The sequence below is a fragment of the Spea bombifrons genome, chromosome 9, assembly GCF_027358695.1.
Source record: "Spea bombifrons isolate aSpeBom1 chromosome 9, aSpeBom1.2.pri, whole genome shotgun sequence".
Classification (NCBI taxonomy): domain Eukaryota; kingdom Metazoa; phylum Chordata; class Amphibia; order Anura; family Pelobatidae; genus Spea; species Spea bombifrons.
The window spans coordinates 8747702-8766528 of NC_071095.1; the positions used below are offsets into that span (position 1 = coordinate 8747702).

Below are 18827 nucleotides of genomic sequence, written 5' to 3' on the forward strand. Positions count from 1 at the left end.
CCCAGCGCTGTATACAGTAATATAACCCCCAGCACTGTATACAGTAATATAACCCCCAGCGCTGTATACAGTAATATAACTCCCAGCACTGTATACAGTAATATAACCCCCAGCGCTGTATACAGTAATATAACCCCCAGCGCTGTATACAGTAATATACCCCCAGCGCTGTATACAGTAATATAACCCCCCAGCGCTGTATACAGTAATATAACCCCCAGCGCTGTATACAGTAATATAACTCCCAGCGCTGTATACAGTAATATAATAGTATTTGTGTGTTAGTATGTGTGTGTTAGTATGTGTGTGTTAGTATTTGTGTGTTAGTATTTGTGTGTTAGTATGCGTGTGTTAGTATGTGTGTGTTAGTATGTGTGTGTTAGTATGTGTGTGTTAGTATGTGTGTGTGTTAGTATGCGTGTGTTAGTATGTGTGTGTTAGTATTTGTGTGTTAGTATGTTTGTGTTAGTATGTGTGTGTTAGTATGTGTGTGTTAGTATTTGTGTGTTAGTATGTGTGTGTTAGTATGTGTGTGTGTTAGTATGTGTGTGTTAGTATGTGTGTGTTAGTATGTGTGTGTTAGTATGTGTGAAGGTGTTCTTGCGCTGATACAAGATCTGCATTAGATAAAAGCTGATAATATCCGTAGCAGAGAACACTCCCCCTCTATTTGCTGTCTGAGTACACTGCCGTCCCTCCCCTGCCCGCTGGGTCCCTCCTCCTGTGAGGCGGGTCCCTCCCCCTGTGAGCCGGGTCCCTCCCCCTGTGAGCCGGGTCCCTCCCCCTGTGAGCCGGGTCCCTCCCCCTGTGAGCCGGGTCCCTCCCCCAGGTCTGCCATCTTGACGCTCGCACAGTGTTATGGGAGGCAGTAACATGGAGGACTCGGGGGAGGGGGCAGTAAGGAGGCGGAGTCTGACACAGGAAGTGCCCGGTTGCTGAGCGTGCTGAGAGTGGGAGTAGCTGCTCGCTATGGATCCGCTGACGGTGTTGGCGGCTCTGGCGGCTCTGGCGGTTCTCTATATCCTGCTGCAGTCTGTCAGGTTCCTGAGAGCGGACGGGGATTTAACCCTTCTGTGGGCGGAACGGTTCGGACACTCCCCGGGTAATCGGGGGTTTATTCTCAGACTCCGGGGCCGAGAAAACAACAGCTGGAGCTCCCCCCCCCTCTCTCTCTGTGCTGGAGCTCTCTCTCTCCCCCTCTCTCTGCTGGAGCTCTCTCTCTCCCCTTCTCTGTGCTGGAGCTCTCTCTCCCCCTCTCTCTGCTGGAGCTCTCTCTCTCCCCTTCTCTGTGCTGGAGCTCTCTCTCCCCTTCTCTCTGCTGGAGCTCTCTCTCTCCCCTTCTCTGTGCTGGAGCTCTCTCTCTCTCTCCCCCCCCCTCTCTCTCTGTGCTGGAGCTCTCTCTCCCCCCCTCTCTCTCTGTGCTGGAGCTCTCTCTCCCCCCCTCTCTTCTCTTGGTGTTGTTTAGAATGAGTAGTTTGAGACTTACTGAGGGGGGATGTAATAATAATAATAATAATAATAATTTATTGTTATTTATCATTATTTGAATTTAGTGTTTATTATTATTATTATTCTGTGTTTACCTTCGGGGGGGGATGTGGAATAATAATAATTTGTCGTTTATTTCGCTGTCGTTTGGTGATCCTTTTTATAATAAACGAAACACAAAAGCTGTCAAGCGATCTGTCCGGTTCCTTCTCATCCAGCCGAAGAGGAGACTTCTGTGTCCTTTCAGCCATTAAACTTTACCCTACTTATGTCATTTGCCTATCACAGAAGTACTTTTACCCCCTCCGCCTGTTCTGCTGATTAACGTCGAAGGTCTCTCGGCAAAGTCAGAACTTCGTTCCTTTTATGCCTGGAAATGTGACGTTAAATAATGATAAAGGAGAGGGCCAGGGGGCCGGTCACGTTACAGGGATTCCTCCAAATATATAGATTAAAATTCAGAGGCTATGGAAGGAAGTTTTACTTTACTGAGAGGGTGGTGGATAAGTGGAACAGCCTCCCAGCAGAGGTGGTAGAGGTTAATACAGTGAGGGTATTAAACACGCATGGGATAGACATACGGCTCCTGAGTTTAACACGAGACCAACGACTGATTAAGGTTTGAGTGTTCACGGGCAGTCTAGAAGGGCCGGTCTGCGGCAGAGGTTTCTGTGTTTAACGTGTAACGCTTGGTGTTCCGCAGAAAGTAAGCTCGGTGGGAACGTTGTGTGGGTGACCGGGGCGTCCAGCGGAATTGGGGAGGAATTATCTTACCAGTTGGCCAAACTTGGCGCCCGGCTGATCCTCTCCTCCAGAAGGGAAAATGAATTGCAGAGAGTGAAACGGAAGTGCTTGGGTAAGAGTTACTTCTATTTAATCGCCTAGATCTGTGTGTTTGGTTTTTCCGCCCCGGTTCTAGAGTTGGGTTTCATTGGAAAGAATTGTTAGATGACAGAAGCAGGGTTGGATCCAGATCCTGGCCTCGTGCCAACACACACTAACACAACCGCACATCCAGACACTCACACGTTCACACAACCCGACACTCACATGTCCCGACACCCACACTAACACTCAACGCTAACATGCATCCAGACACTGACACAATTAGACATTCAACACTAACGCGCACCCAGACACTCGCACTCCAGCATACTAACTCACACTAGCACAACTAGACACGCCCACCCAGACACTCACACTAATGTACTCAGACACTCATACACACACTCAGATGCCAACACAACTAGACACAATAACATACCCAGACACACACCATAACATACTTACACATACACACATGCTAACATACTCAAACACACGCACGCTAACACAATTACACACGCTAATATACTTACACACACACACACACGCTACCATACTTACACACACACACGCACGCTACCATACTTACACACACACACACGCTACCATACTTACACACACACGCTAACATACTTACACACACACGCTAACATACTTACACACACACACACACTAACATGCTTACACACACACGCTAACATACTTACACACACGCTAACATTCTTACACTCACACACGCTAACATACTCATACTTACACACACATGCTAACATACTTACACTCACATGCGATAACATCCTTACACACACTCACACGCGCTAACATACTCATACTTACACACACACGCTAACATACTTACACTCACACGCGCTAACATACTTACACACGCATTGCCCCCCGGATCTGGCTGTGCACAGAAGAGTCAAGGAACTGCAGCTTCTCCCTAGGACCTTTTTTTGGGCGTTTTTAAATAATTCGTATGAAAACACCCAAAGCGGGCTGCCCCGTGACATTAAACTGACATTAAACCCTCCCCTGACCCCCCCCCAGCGATAAGATCCTGTGGCCGAGGTCCGTGAAATGGGATTATTTGGTTTCCAGAGATCGGCGCCCTGGAGGAGAGAGACGTCCTGATCGTGCCCCTCGACCTGACCCAGACGGAGTCGCACGGGGCCGCCGCGGACGCCGTCCTCAAGCATTTCGGCCGAGTGAGTCCTTTACGTTCCGTGCCCCGGACTCGGAGACCTCGCGTCGTCTCCAAAGGGTCACGCCTCTAAAAGCCTCTGCTTGCAGATCGATGTCTTAGTGAATAACGGGGGCCGCTCGCAGCGCTCTCTCTTCGTGGACACCGAGCTGGATGTCTATCGGGAACTCATGGAGCTCAATTACCTGGGGACGGTCTCTCTGACCAAGCGTGTCCTGGAACACATGATCGAGAGGAGGAAGGGGAAGGTTATCACCGTCAGCAGCGTGACGGGCTTCATCGGAGTGCCGCTCTCTACGGGATACGCCGCCAGCAAGCATGCGCTGCAGGTAGATCCCGGCCTGCTCCTATTGGCTGAGCCTGCCCTTTGCGCTCAAACGTATCCATGGGTTCTGTTTTGGAACACTTTTAAGGATAACAGAATGTTGCGTCTTCTGTGAATCTATTTCTGCCCCCTTCTGTTTGTAACATTTGTATCATCCTCTAGTAAGTGTTGTTACATAGTTGCCACCTGTCCTGCTGTGTTGTAGAAAGTCCTGACATTGGATTTCTATATTACATCACACAAATATATCCGTGTACTGGCAGAATGCTCCCGAAGTCGGGTTCTTTAAAGGCCCCGCTAAAAAGGGAAGCTCCGCTAAACGGCTCACATTTTCTTCTTTTTTTTTTTTTTTTTTTTTATAAATTTTTTTGCAGGGGTTTTTCAACAGTCTCAGGATTGAACTGGGCGGCTATCCGGATATAACGGTCAGCATCACGTGCCCGGGTCCCGTGCAGTCCAAAGTGGTGGAGAACGCCTTCACGGAGGTGGTTGGCAAGGTAAACGCTCACTGTTACAGTTTCTATATTTATATATCATAGAAATTTATATATAAAATATATATGTAATATTATGTCAAATATATATGTAAAAATATATAAAATATACCGGTATATGTAATAATATATAAAAAATATGTAATATTATATCAAATATATATGTAATATTATATCAAATATATATGTAATAATATATAAAATATACCGGTATATGTAATAATATATAAAAAATATGTAATATATCAAATATATATGTAATATTATATCAAATATATATGTAATAATATATAAAATATACCGGTATATGTAATAATATATAAAACATATATGTAATATATATATATATATATATTATATATATATATATTAAATTTAATGGCCCCTGGTGGTAGTAAGGGGGGGGGCAAAATCCTTAGGGCACAGAGCACTCTGGGACTCACTTATACCCCTATGATAGACTTTATATACATCACAAGGTGAAGATACATACAAGAATCACAGCAAGGCAAGGTTCTAAATTTATTAAAGTTTTTTTGAGTGACTCCCTATTTTCTTGACTTTTTTTATTTATTTTTTTTAGAAATTTGAACCAAAATCGGACCAGTCTTACAAGATGCCGACCGCGCGCTGCGCCCGCCTCATCCTGGTGACCGCCGCCAACGATCTGAACGAGTCGTGGATCTCGGAGCATCCGGTTTTAGCCGTGTTCTACCTCTGGCAGTACTTCCCGACGTGGGCCTGCTGGATCACGGAGAAGATCGGCAGGCGAAGGATCGAGAGCTTCAAACGCGGAGAGGTACGCGCGGCTTTCGTATCTAATCCGGCCTCGGACATTAAAGGGTTAACGGGGCGCTGCGGCGTAGATTGAAGAATCTAGGATACCTAAATATCTGTATTATTTCAGGATGAAGACGCAGCGTTTTGCGCTAAGAAATCCAAATAAAGGATGAGAGCGTTTCGCGCAGGACCGCGGATCCAGTAACTTTACCTCTTATTCAAGGAGTCGGAGGTCGCTGGCCGTTCTCTAGATGGTCCGGCGACACACGTGTGCCTAGTCACACACAAAATGGAGCTCCTACCTGCTGTATGACGGGGTTACATACAAACCACGCGTCAATATGTATATTTATTGTATATAACAAAGAAGTTATAGCTGTTGGGTGATGGCTGGAGCATTATTTTGAGATGATCTTATTAGAGCAAAAATTCCTGATAGTCTGCTGATATGGCAATCGGCGAAGCATCATTCACTTCACGAGTTTGCCGACATTATTCGGGGTCTCTGTTCATGCCATTGTTGATTATCGCGCCCCGACTCGGCTCAACCTTTCGGTTCTCTACTGCACTCCAAACATAATCAGTAATACTAAAGCTGCAGTCCCACCAACTACTTGTTGCGCTCTCCGGTATGTTAAGCAAATAAAGGCTGGCAGATGTGCCGATTCTTTCCTCTGAATGTTTTATTGCTTAAGATCAATAAAGCAACTTGGGAGACATGTTTTCTGCTGCTATGGCGGCTTCCTATCAGTGCTTGCTACGGGTCACATGACTAGCGTTCTCTGATAAATTACCGAAATTATTCTAAGAAACGTTTTGGACTTTGAACAGTACAAGGAATGCGTCTGCATTCAGACGTAAAAATGTTAAATTCAGAAGAGAGGGAAGGACTGGACCTTCTAGAGAGATTCTTAACCCCTTAATGACAAAGCCCGTACATGTACGGGCTCAAAATGCATTGTTTTCAATGGGTTTAGGGACCGCCCATTCTCCTTAAGGGGTTAAACTGGTTTATGAGACCAGTCAGAAGCCGCTCGCTATTAAGGTGCCAAAAGATTTTGGGCTGAATAAAGCCAAATCTGCTCGATCACCCATAATGCCCAGCAGGCTATTACCTATGAGCTACAGGGACCGAGGTCATATAATAAATAAGGTTAAAGGGTGTATTCACTATCGCTTTACCCCATGGTCTTATCTGCATATCAGGATACGGCTGATGATGTCACATTAGGGCATAAAGCAAATTACCGCGAAGGGAAAAGTCCCCATGAAGTAGTCTACGGCCGCTGGCGATGTAATCCGTAGCTGCCTTTCTCGATCCTTTTCTACGTTATTACAATTCTTGCCCCCCCCAGATTCACCAAATCACCCCGGCTGGACATCAAGAAAACGGTAAAAGTACAAAAATTGACCGGACTTTAATATACAAAACGGGAATAGTTTATAAAAAGAAATATAATACAGTCTATAAAACGTGGTCACGCGTGAATCGGGGTTCCGTGAACACATTTATAGAGAGAGCGACGGCCGGTTTGATAAATAACTGTCCAATTGCTACAGTATCGGGTAAAAATACAACTCAAAGGTAGCGCTAACGGTAACCATTATCGTAAGGATTATGTACAGGCAATTTATTGGCTTTAAAAAAATGAGTTTTTGATTGTTTTCGGCCATAATTAGCATCTACTGTTGCGGAAGTCCAAGAATTTGGTGTTTCCCCCCACTGAACGTGCAGAAACAGAAGGGTTAATAGGAAGGCACGTGGATCGGTCCGGAGGAGTAAATCGGGTACCCCAGAGGAGGGTCTGCCGCTTGCACGGTCAGGTTTCGTAAAAGCACCGGGTGAGCCTGGATGCTGTAGCGTTCTTCGTCGTCGTTCGTAGCGTATAGGAGTTCCCACGAGAGATTCGCCCACTGCCCGCGGACGGCTTCCGCATTCAGCTTCCCGACCTGGACCAGCTGATCCTGAAGAGAGAGGACTCTGCCGGTGTACACTCCCTACAGAAACGAGATAATGGCTGAATTTACTGAGCCCAAATAACATAACAGTATATAATTTATACTATATATATAACATAACAGTATATAATTTATACTAATATATATATATATATATATATATATATAATATTACAGTATATTATATATACTATATATATTACAACAGTATATAATATATACTATATGTTACAACAACAGTATATAATATATACTATATATATAACATAACAGTATATAATATATACTATATATATAACAAACTGTATATAATATATACTATATATATAACATACTGTATATATAATATGTACTATATATATATATATATATATAGCAGTATATACTATGTACTATATATATATATAACAGTATATAATATATACTATATATATATATATAACATACTGTATATATAATATATACTTTATATATAATATATACTATATATGTACTATATATATATATATATTATAACAGTATATGATATATAGTATATATATTATAGCACTATATAATATATACTATACATTATAATATAACAGTATATAATATTATTTATTGTTCTATATAGCGCCATCAAATTCCGTAGCGCTGTATGTACTATATATATAACAGTATATAATATGTACTATACATGTAATAACATCCTATGTTTTCGCTCCAAATCCGTGCCTTGGACATCTCATTGTGGAGCCAGCGAGTGACTGGTGAGGTCGCTCAGAGAAATCCGCACGTAATTTGAATAATATTTTTTATAAAAACACCAGTATGTGAAACTTTCTCGGGACTCATTTCTGCCCTGAAGGTTTTCGTTGAATTATCAGAAATCAGTTACTCGCCTTAACAAACTTTGCCCTGTATAAAGTAGTTACTTATTCTCCAAGCGCGATTATCTCCCCGCGAGCAGATTACAGGCGGCTCTTCTAAGAGTATGACATCATTTTCTCAGTTTATCGTCTGCAATAACTATAACGCTATCTTTACAGCATGCAGAAACCTCAGAGGTCTCTTCTTTTTAGCTATTGCTCAAGACACCGAGGTTGCTCAACTTACATCAGATGCAAAGACATCAGACCTTCCCTAGCTGTATCAGTTACCGTGTCAGGCATGTTAGCGCTTCAGTCTGACTGTAAAAAGACTCAGTTTCTACAATCCATCGCAAAATAATTGTATCAAAAGTAAGAAAATGTATGTTTTAGTGTATTCTTCTATCAGGGGCACGTGGGAAGCAATTTCTCAAAACACCTTCCACTTCCTGTTTGCTTTTCACTTGGGTTCCTTCTCAGAACGCGGTGAGCGCTACGGAGATTTACTTCCCCCTGTCGTCGGAAAATGATTTCACATCTACTAAGATCAGCCAATCACATGGACCGCGTAGAAAATCTCACGGATTTTGAGAAGATACCCTGCGCTATGTTATTTGGACAGGTCTTCGGTAGAATTCCCCTTTAATTACCAAAATAAACCCCAAAGCAGAGGATTTAAAGCGTTACGATATCCGTTACTTACCATACTTGGGTCGTGACCGAGAGAAAAAAGGTACGGCTTCTCCCGTAAGACAGCCTGCTGCCACTCGACGTCCGATACTAAGCCAATGTACCAGTCGTTCTCATACTCCTCGAAGTAATTGATGAGCTCCTTGAAGTCTTCTACCGGACCCAGACTTGCCTTATCAACCATTAGCTTAAACGTGTACCTAAAGGTCAAAGGGAGACTCATGGTGAGCCTTAAAGTCTTCCCGAACCTTAAACCTCAACGTAAATCTCGTATCGGTGTATACATGCGCGATGTTGTTACACCGAGTGCCTCTCTTACCTGAAAGCTTTGAGCGCGAGTTGAAATAATTCCGGTTTCCCGGTTAACCAGTCCATGGAGATAGACCACGGGATGCCGCCTAGGTATGCCCTAAACAGCCACGCGGCGCTAGGGGTGGAATTATCCGTCCCGAACAAGGCAAAGAACACGGACGCCGCTGCTTTAACGTAAAGGTCTCTCAGCGGCTCGTCTTTGGTCATTTCCTCGCGCGCCACTGAAGGCTTCTCCTCCAGGTGATGGAGATCAAGCCGAGACAGGACAAACTCGTACCAGTCCGTGGGAAACATCTGCCTCATCTCACCCGTCCTTAAATTAGATAAGGACACCAAGATCCAGTCTCGAGGCACGCTGAGAAACTTTGAGTAGGAACTGTTGAATGGCACCATACTAAGACGTTCCACGCGGGTTTGCTGTCCCTTGTCGGTTGCAGGAAGACCGAATCCCACCACGGAATATAGTTTGTCGACGGCTACGTCTTGCTCGATGTAGCTCTCTACGTGGTGGGTTTGGACGCAGCCTGGGATGGACATCCCATCGCCGGCCGAAGTCACAATCGTCTTAACTCCAGTTTTCTTGGCTTGTGGAAGAATATCAAAGATATCGTCGTCGGACCATTCATCGAAGCCGCCTTCCTGGAGGCTTTCACCATCCTCTTCGTCGTCGTTCTGGTCGGCAGTGCGGGACCCCTTCCTTGCGCTGTGCTTGTCTGGTAAGGGGAGGTGGTGGTCCTCATTTTGCTCCGCCGTTGACCCTCTTTGTGCTTTAGACTTTTTGTAACAGGACTGTATGAGCACCCACAAAAGAACTTTGACGAAATCATCTTTGAATTGCTTTAAATTATCATGGGAATCAATGATTCCGGACAGTATGTTCCTAGCGTCGGAATACACCCTAACCGGAACAACGGTGCACGGCATCAAGATGTTCCCGAAGTGGTGGTTCATGGCAAGTCGGCCCATGTTGTCCGCTTGTTCGAACGCCATTTCAAAGACTTCGTCTACTCTCCGAGCCTCAGCCGTGTGGCAGGAGGTCTCCTGCAACTCCAGTCCCTGGTCCGTTACAAAAAACAATTCACAATGAGTTCTAAAATACAATACGTTTGTAAATGGAATTCTACAGAACTAGTAAAAATCTGGTCTCTTTTGGAATATTTCTTAACTTTTTATAAATTGTGCTGAAAATGGGGAGGAGGAGGAGAAGGTTTAAAGACCATAGATTTATTTGCTACTTTCTAACGACAAGTTAAGTTAATCGATTAGGAAATCAAGGATGAGAAGAAAAGTAAAATATAAATAATATGAATTCAATAAATATAAATATTAAATTAAATCAATATAAATATTAAATATAAATAATATGAACTAAATATAAATAATATTAATTTAATGAATATAAATAAATTAAATAACATGAATATAAATACATTAATAATAATAATATATTTAATGTAACATTCCATCTTTTAACTTTTTCTTTACATTTTTACCTTGACATTAATGCAGCAATACGTATACCCTCTTTCCAGGACGAGCACCCATATCAGCCGATCCTGAAAACGGCACAGATAGTGGGATCCAGCTTTAACCAGACCTGCAAAACACACAAAAATATATATTTATATTTTTGCAAAAAATAATCCACAGCACTTTTTATATTAATGATTCTTTAAAATAAAAAAGCAACTAAATTTAAGATTTAAAAAATATAGGAAACATTTTACTAATATATTCAATATCATTTTCAGCAACCTGTAATTTCTTGCAATTGTTTGAACATTTTGTAATATTACGTATACAAGCAATTACACCGAAATAAGCCCCTTTTATGTTTGTTTATTGTTTCATTTTTGTAACTAATTAAAAAACAAAAAATTAAAAAAATTCTGGGGTGATTGAGGTACCGCAAACTGCAGTGAGGCACTTGTATTCACTAAAGAGGCGAGCTGAGCGTGGAGTTCCCACTCAGTTGTGTTAAACTGAAGCTCTATTGACGTTCGCCAAGTTGGCCCATCTGATTTACAAAAAGTTTGAGCAACTTTGGGCCAACAACGCCTTTTCTCCAGCTGATTTTTGTCGAGTTTGAGAACTTTTTTCAGAATCGACAGAGCAGCTTGAGTGTCGTTCTCCATACGCCGAAGCTGAGCTCACGCCGGTGAGTCCCACTCGGTTGGGTAGTCGTCACCAACTCCACCGGTCGCTCGCTTCGGCTTGGCGTTTAAACTCTCCCTAAGAACTAAGCAGCGCTCCGGTAATATAATCCACGGACATTCTTCACATGCAGTACACGGCGGGGTAACACGAGCCGTCTGATCGTCACGCTTTATGCCTGTGCTATGACAACACGCCATGGAAACAAAAGCAAAGCAGACAGTGCCGTATGTCCTATTTACATGAACCACGGGCGGTACGAGCAGTCCCTCGGAGAACAGAACGCACGCGATAATAGATATACCGGCAATGAGAGACATCAGGAGACGGCGCTATATATATATATATATATATATATATATATATATATACACATACAGCCTGCGAGACCCCCGTACGCATCCCCAGTCAGAACAGGACCCTCATCGCTGTGCTGCTAAAGCCCGTATGTTTCGTAGAGAGTATTAACAAAGGGTTAATGACAGAGGTTACAAAACTGTTGCAAAGCAGGGATACGCGGGGAATCTCGGTTTAAACAGAATGTGCTGGAACTCGATACAAAGAGAGGAACTGAGATAAAGGGGAAATCCCAGCATTTCCCAAAAAATTGTATTACATAAAATACGTTGACTCTGACTGATGAAAGTCTATGGCGGAACGGACTTCATTAGTGTTGCCATAAAGCATCAGCTCAGTGTGGTGTTTGAGCCGGGAGAGTCACCCAAAATATCACATGACTGACAGCAACGGCGGCTCCAGGTCTGCAGATAAAGGGAGTTTACTGGGGGAAAATAAGATAAAACCAGGTTTTTGTCATCGACATTACTGTATACAGTGCTGGAGAGGGGGTTATTAATGTACACAGCGCTGGAGGGGGTATATGCTGAGGTTTATGCTTAAGAAGAAAACCATACATAGTTCCCATCGGTTCATAACCTACCTAAACTACCCGAGGCGAATGCGGACTGCAAGGCAGCGGCTAAACCCGGGACCATTTGTTCGTAGTACACGGTGTCGGGGCAGACGCAGGCTGCGGCACCAACAGCCCCCGGCCAGCTCCGAACAGGCCTGGGGAATCCCACCAGAAACACCGGGAGGGTGAAGAGCGCGAGTAACGGCGAGGACAGCGCGGCAGAGACCACCACAAAGGCCAGCACCAGCGGGAACAACACGACGTTCATGGTGATCAAACTAGTCGTTGATTTACGCCGCTGTTTTTTCTCCGTCCAAGAGGTCAGGAGGACGGTGACGGCAAACTGAAGCTTTGGCACCAACTGGCACAGTCTGTCGCGTATAATCCCAACCTGAAGGAGAAAATTCATCCAAAGTCAAATGTTGACCAAGGTCGATGAAAATCCCCGCTAAAAATCCCACCATTAGCTTCGGCAGAGAGCGAGAGAGGAGAGCAAGAGAGGAGAGCGAGAGCGGGAGCGCGAGAGAGGACGGTTTACCTACCAGGAGAAGTCGGATTCCTGTATCCAGGTTCGTGTTCCACCATAGGTTTGTGTTAAACACCAGACACTGAATTATGGACACGGCCGCCATCTCGACCACGGCGTTCTCTGTATTCTGCCAGATCTAAAGAAAAAATACACACAGGAGTGATGGGAGTGATAAAGGGCCATTGGAGCACAGGAGTGATGGGAGTGATAAAGGTCCATTGGAGCACAGGAGTGATGGGAGTGATAAAGGGCCATTGGAACACAGGAGTGATGGGAGTGATAAAGGGCCATTGGAACACAGGAGTGATGGGAGTGATAAAGGGCCATTGGAACACAGGAGTGATGGGAGTGATAAAGGGCTATTGGAACACAGGAGTGATGGGAGTGATAAAGGGCCATTGGAACATAGGAGTGATAAAGGGCCATTGGAACACAGGAGTGATGGGAGTGATAAAGGGCCATTGGAGCACAGGAGTGATGGGAGTGATAAAGGGCCATTGGAGCACAGGAGTGATGGGAGTGATAAAGGGCCACTGAAACAGGAGTGACCCCAAACTTTACAATGGTAGTTTTTGCAATATTTTTCCTTTTAAGAAAAAGTCTGAGTGATAAGAAAGGCCTTGGAGTCGTTCAGGATCGTTCCCTCTTCCTCGATAAAGATAAAGATAAGTTACCGTTCTGTAGGCTCTGGTGATTCCGACGGAAACGGATACCGAATGGAGATTGTACAATGAAGTATCCAGCGAGAGATACGCTACCATAGCGAAAGGAGACACTGGGGAAAAGGTGGGAAAGTGTTACTTTTGCCCCAAGATGATAAATTATTATTTGTAATTTACGTGGACAGAAGAATAATTCACAAAGGTCTCTGTGTAGTTCAGTATCGTTCTTCGGCCATATTTTGTGATATTTCTATAGGCATTTTGGGGGGGTTTGGGCTGGAGAACCCTGCGATACCCTCATACCCAGCAAAAGAGGGGCATCAGGGGAGGATAGAGGGGGCATTAGAGTAGGAGAGAGGGCATCAGGGGGAAGAGAAAGGGGCATCAGGGGAGGATAGAGGGGGCATTAGAGTAGGAAAGAGAGGGCATCGGGTAAGGAGAGAGAGAGCATCAGTGGATGAAAGAGGGGCATCAGGGGAGGAAAGAGGGGCATCAGGGGAGGAAAGAGGGGCATCAGAGGAGGAAAGAGGGGCATCAGGAGTCTTTAAAATAATTTCATAAACCCACCACTAGCTGCCATGTTCACGTTATAGTCATAAAGCATTTAACCGTTTCTTACCCAGAGTGAGTAAAATCCTCCTGGCGGCCGCGGCTTTCTGCAACCTGCCCTGTTTCTTCATGAACACGTTTAAAGTCCGGATGTCGTTCTGGAAGAAGGGATTCCTTACGATCCCCAGGAGATAAGCACCCTGAATCTCTCCGAGAACCCAGAGAAAAACTAAAATGACCATCAGACAATACCCCACAGCGGCCTGCGGGCTTCGTAACGAATAGGCGGAAAAGCAGAAATAATGTATCAGGCCGGCTTCCGAGAGAGCTAGAATCAGAACCGCGACGTAAAAGAGAGGCTCCTTCCAACTCGTCGGCCGGCGGAAGGAATCGGGGGAAGCGTCTGATTTCTCGGCACGTCCGCGTCTCTCGAAAAGGCGCTTGATGAAAACGCCGATCTCGGCCACGTCGACGCTGAGTATGACCCCAAAACCGGTCACGAACAGGACCAAGCCCAGAGAATTGGGAATGAAATAGGCGGATATGGTTACCCCGGAGGATACGATGAATGTTATTAGCAATCTGGAAAAGAGGCGAAAGAATGAACGCTCCAAGATACTGAATGAGAATTTGGAATTTTTGCAGGAGCAAATGAATTCAAATCTGTATTTTTTTTTTTTTTTTTACCTTAAATTAGTTGACATCGGTGATCCTCCCAAGACGAACTCCAGCGCTTGTTCCAGCCCCCAAAGAAGGAGAGCATCCAGAGGAGGCAGGACCCCCAAAGCCCACAGGAAGGGTAAGAACAGAAATACGACGTGCAGGACCTGATTGGCCCATAATAGGGCCGGTGCGGCAGCCGCAAACCTAAAAAGACGAGAAGTCGGTAAGATGTAACGAAATCGACGCGAATAGTTTTAGGGGAGATTTAACGGATATCCGGTAGAACTCACCTGTGCGCCAGATCAACCGCCACAAAAGCCAAGATATACACGGGTCTGAGAAGCGCCGTGATCTCATACGCGTCCTGGGCTTGAAACGTGGCCGTCTCCGGGGCCGAGCTGACGATTAAAGAATACTCCCCGATACAAACGGTCACCCACCCGAATATAAACAGCATAACGGTTCCGCCGACGTTGCCGTAGAGCTTCTGCAGTCGGTCGGGAAGCAGATACCACGTCCCCAGACCGCACGTCACGCCGGCCACCACGCAATGGAACACCAGGTTGGCTGCGAACCTCTTGCCCGGGACGATGAATTTCACGGTTTCTGGGTCGAAACAGCTGGAAAAGTCGTACTCGTCTTCATCGGTGAGGGGGCTTCGGGTCTGCAGTCTTTCCACGGTTGACGTCTTGCGCCTTGCATATAGATTGAGAAGTTGGACGGTGAACGCCGCGATCAGCATCGATCCCCCCGAGAGCGCGGCCGCGTAATAGTCCTCCAGGACGCGGAGCTCGTACAGCACCGTGCCCAATCCTCCCAAGAGCCATGGCGTGAGAAATAGGATGACCTGGTTAATGTAAACGTACGGAGGGGCGCTGTACCCCAATTTGAAGCGAGGACCCCCGAGAACCGTCTGCGGAAAACGCTTCCAGAAGAATTCTTGTTTGTAATTATTTAGCAGAGGGACATCAGGACCCATCCTCCTCAATCAGACGTCCTGACGCGGGATCATTGTGTACCTACAAGTGATAACGACATTAAATATACAAACACACAGACAGGGGCCACAACAAATGAATGTGCATGTGTGAGCATGAGTGCGTATGTGTAAATGTGAGTGTGTTAGCATGAGTGTGTGTTATTATGAGTGTGTGTTAGCATGAATGTGTATGTGTAAATGTGAGCGTGTATGTGTAAGTGTGTGTTGTTATGAGTGTGTGTGTTGTTATGAGCGTGTGTGTGTTGTTATGAGCGTGTATGTGTAAGTGTGTGTTATTATGAGTGTGTGTTAGCATGAGTGTGTATGTGTAAATATGAGCGTGTTAGCATCAGCGTTATGTGTATATGTGAGTGTGCTAGCATGAGTGTTATGTGTAAGTGTGCATGTTAGCATGTGTGTGTGTATGTATGTGTGTGTGTGTAAGCATGAGTGTGAATGTTTAAATGTGTCTGTTAGTAAATGTGTGTGTTAACATGGTTGTGTAAATGTGTAATCGAGCGAGTGTTAGTATGAGTGTGAGTGTGTAAAATGTGTGTAGTACAGGGTGGGGGGGTTGCAAGGAGTGCCAGCCCTCCCCTGAATACAAATACAAAAAACAGTCCAAATTGGGTCCTTTAAAGATTTTGTAAAGGGCAGTAATCTGCGTTTATAACACAAAGCAGAGCGTAATAGTGAATTCTGACATAAAAACGTAACTCTGCCCCCCCCGGTGATTCCAGCCAATCAGAAGATAGCTAGAATTCCAAGTTCTTTATATTCTATATAATTATAATATATCGTATTTAATAAGAGAAAGAATTGGAATTAGAAACGAAATAACGTTTTTAATTACATTCAAATTTGTAATTTTTTTAAAAAAAAAAAACCTCCAGCAAAATTTCATGATTTAAACGAACGACAAACCCCGAAACTACGGAGTCAAAGACGAAAACAGACGGACACAGAGAGCGCTCTGCCGGTTACAGCAGGCGAGGAAGTCTCAAGCCGGGGAAATGTTAATTCTTTGGGGAAATCGCAGAAAAACGTAAACAGGAGAACAGAGGCAGAGAAAGAACGCTCCATACCTGCCGGCAGATCGGCCCCCATCCGGCCCCCGTTGTAAAGACTCAAACCTTAATCAGTGGTTGGTCTCGTCTTAGGTTCAGGAGCCGTATGTCTATCCCATGCGTGTTTAATCCCTTCGCTGTATTACCCTCTACCACTTCTGCTGGGAGGCTGTTCTACTCATCTACCACCCTCTCAGTAAAGTAAAAGGTCCTTACATTCCATCTATTAACAGTCAAATGAATGGTTTTACCTCCTGCTTTAGCATCACGGGTTTGGGATGTCCTGTATGGAAACAAAGAAAAAAATAAAAGAATTAATGGAGAAATCCCTTTAAAATCAGAAGTAATTTTATTTTGTAACATAATTGTTTAGAATCTTTTTATTTTGTTTGGAAACAGAAAGGCGTTAATTGAGGCAACAAAATAAATAAAAAAAAAAAAAGAGGGTTTTTTTTTAATTTTTTTGAGTAAAACATACCTTGATTTAGCTGTAAGCTCTTGGAGCAAAATAAATGCAAAAGATCCAATTTTATCTTGGTTTTTGTAACTAAAAGGTTCTTTTTCCTCCACTCCCCAAAGTCTTAGAATCAGGTTTCTGAAAGGTGTTTCCGTTCCCGTAGTGATTGTAAAGGTTAGCAACGTCAAACACGGACACCAGGTTACCGGTGAGAGCCACAACATAACACACACACCGCACATATACATATATACATACACACACATATACGCATATATATCTATATTTACACACACATTCATGCTACTATTCAAAAGTTTGGGGTCACTTGGAACTTTCCTTGTTTTTGAAAGAAACCACATTTTGTCCATTAAAATAACATGAAACAGAGACTTTTTCATGCTCCTGTGCTCCAATGGCCCTTTATCACTCCCATCACTCCTGTGTTCCAATGGCCCATTATCACTCCCATCACTCCTGGGTTCCAATGGCCCTTTATCACTCCCATCACTCCTGTGTTCCAATGGCCCATTATCACTCCCATCACTCCTGTGTTCCAATGGCCCTTTATCACTCCCATCACTCCTGTGTTCCAATGGCCCTTTATCACTCCCATCACTCCTGTGCTCCAATGGCCCTTTATCACTCCCATCACTCCTGCGCTCCAATGGCCCTTTATCACTCCCATCACTCCTGCGCTCCAATGGCCCTTTATCACTCCCATCACTCCTGCGCTCCAATGGCACGTGGTGTTCGCTGATCCAAGTTTAAGTTTAAAAGTTTAATTGATGGTCAGAAGCCCGTTTGTAATTCTGTTACAGCCAGAAATCTCCTTGTGACCCCAAACCTTTGAACCCAGCCGCCTCCTGAAGACGAATCATCAATGAGTGAATGAACCTGGTGAGTTTGTAGAAGGCCAACAGGGGCCACTGGGTTTGGGGGGCTTGCGCTTAGAGCCACGCGGACGGACACGCTCTTGTGACAGTAGACGTCGTCTCATTTCAGCCACGGGCTGTGCAAAGAGGTACAATTAGCCCCGGCAGCCCCAACATCTACATACGGGGTGTCGCTCTGTACCCCAAGAAACAGAAGCAATACTACTGGTAAAGGAGCCCTGTATCGTAGAACAGGGCGCCCCGGCTGGGGCTGGGGGGGTATTTGGATATATTAGGAGGTTCAGTTTGCGGTGAATTCACTATAAACACCGATTATCAGGTGGTGGTGACACGTAACAACTACTACATTGTAACTTGTGGTAAATAGAGCAGCAACAATAAATAAATAAAAGTTAATGATAACAATAACAATAATAACAATCACAATAATAATAATAATAATAATGAGTTATATGAAGAGATTGATATAAATAATATTAATAATCACATTAGTTGCCCAGGGACCCCGGGACCTTGCATGCCATAAGCCCCTATTGATTGATAGGGCCACTTTCTGCCCCCCGTACCAGCTTCTTACCCCCCCTGACACGGTGCCAGTACACCCGAGTATCCCTGTCCCTACCGGGGGACCTGCACGGCTCCCAGTGGCAGGGAAAGGGTTAACGGGCGCCAGTGTTGGCCCCTGGGCCCCCAGTGGTCGCCATGCCCGGGCTGCGGGTATTGTTTAGGCCTCTCCCCGCCGTCACTCACCCGGAATCCATTCGCTCCTCATCCTCCTCCTCCCCCCACCTTCGGTACAGAGAGCTGCGCGCTCCCGGCACGTGGGGGGGGGGGAGCCGGAGCGCGCGATATCAGTCACGGGAGCGCGCACCTTAATCCGAAGCTCGCTGTGGGTAGAGATGGCGCTGAAACACACTGACCCCTCTGAGGGGTATCAGAGCTGGGGCTTAGGGGCTCACTGAAACCCACCCTACCCAGGGGTATCAGGGAGCTGGCAGACCTAGACATGGGGCTCTTACCCCCACTGAAACAG

The 18827-nt window shown here is 44.9% G+C and overlaps 2 protein-coding genes across 3 annotated transcripts; one reads left to right on the plus strand and one right to left on the minus strand.

Annotated features, from left to right (window-relative positions):
- Positions 1–888: 888 nt before the first annotated feature.
- DHRS7 (dehydrogenase/reductase 7) lies at positions 889–5791 on the plus strand. The gene is made up of 7 exons (XM_053474806.1): positions 889–1102; positions 2192–2344; positions 3415–3521; positions 3607–3846; positions 4217–4339; positions 4920–5135; positions 5244–5791. Exons 1-7 carry the CDS (start codon positions 970–972, stop codon positions 5280–5282), a joined length of 1011 nt encoding a protein of 336 aa, XP_053330781.1. The 5' UTR covers positions 889–969; the 3' UTR covers positions 5283–5791.
- Positions 5792–6515: 724 nt separating this feature from the next.
- PCNX4 (pecanex 4) lies at positions 6516–18585 on the minus strand. Of its 2 annotated transcripts, none has more exons than XM_053475345.1 (12): positions 18545–18585; positions 16693–16724; positions 14686–15414; positions 14420–14599; positions 13803–14314; positions 13196–13296; positions 12535–12657; positions 12020–12383; positions 10419–10522; positions 8933–9981; positions 8627–8813; positions 6516–7114 (listed from the first exon to the last, which is right to left on the minus strand). In XM_053475345.1, the coding sequence occupies exons 3-12, from the start codon at positions 15372–15374 to the stop codon at positions 6863–6865; spliced, it is 3561 nt and encodes a 1186-aa protein (XP_053331320.1). In that variant the 5' UTR covers positions 15375–15414; positions 16693–16724; positions 18545–18585; the 3' UTR covers positions 6516–6862. The 2 variants fall into 2 exon arrangements, with proteins under 2 accessions (XP_053331320.1, XP_053331321.1); XM_053475346.1 differs by lacking the exon at positions 18545–18585 and adding an exon at positions 16920–17160.
- Between the last annotated feature and the right edge of the window lie 242 nt (positions 18586–18827).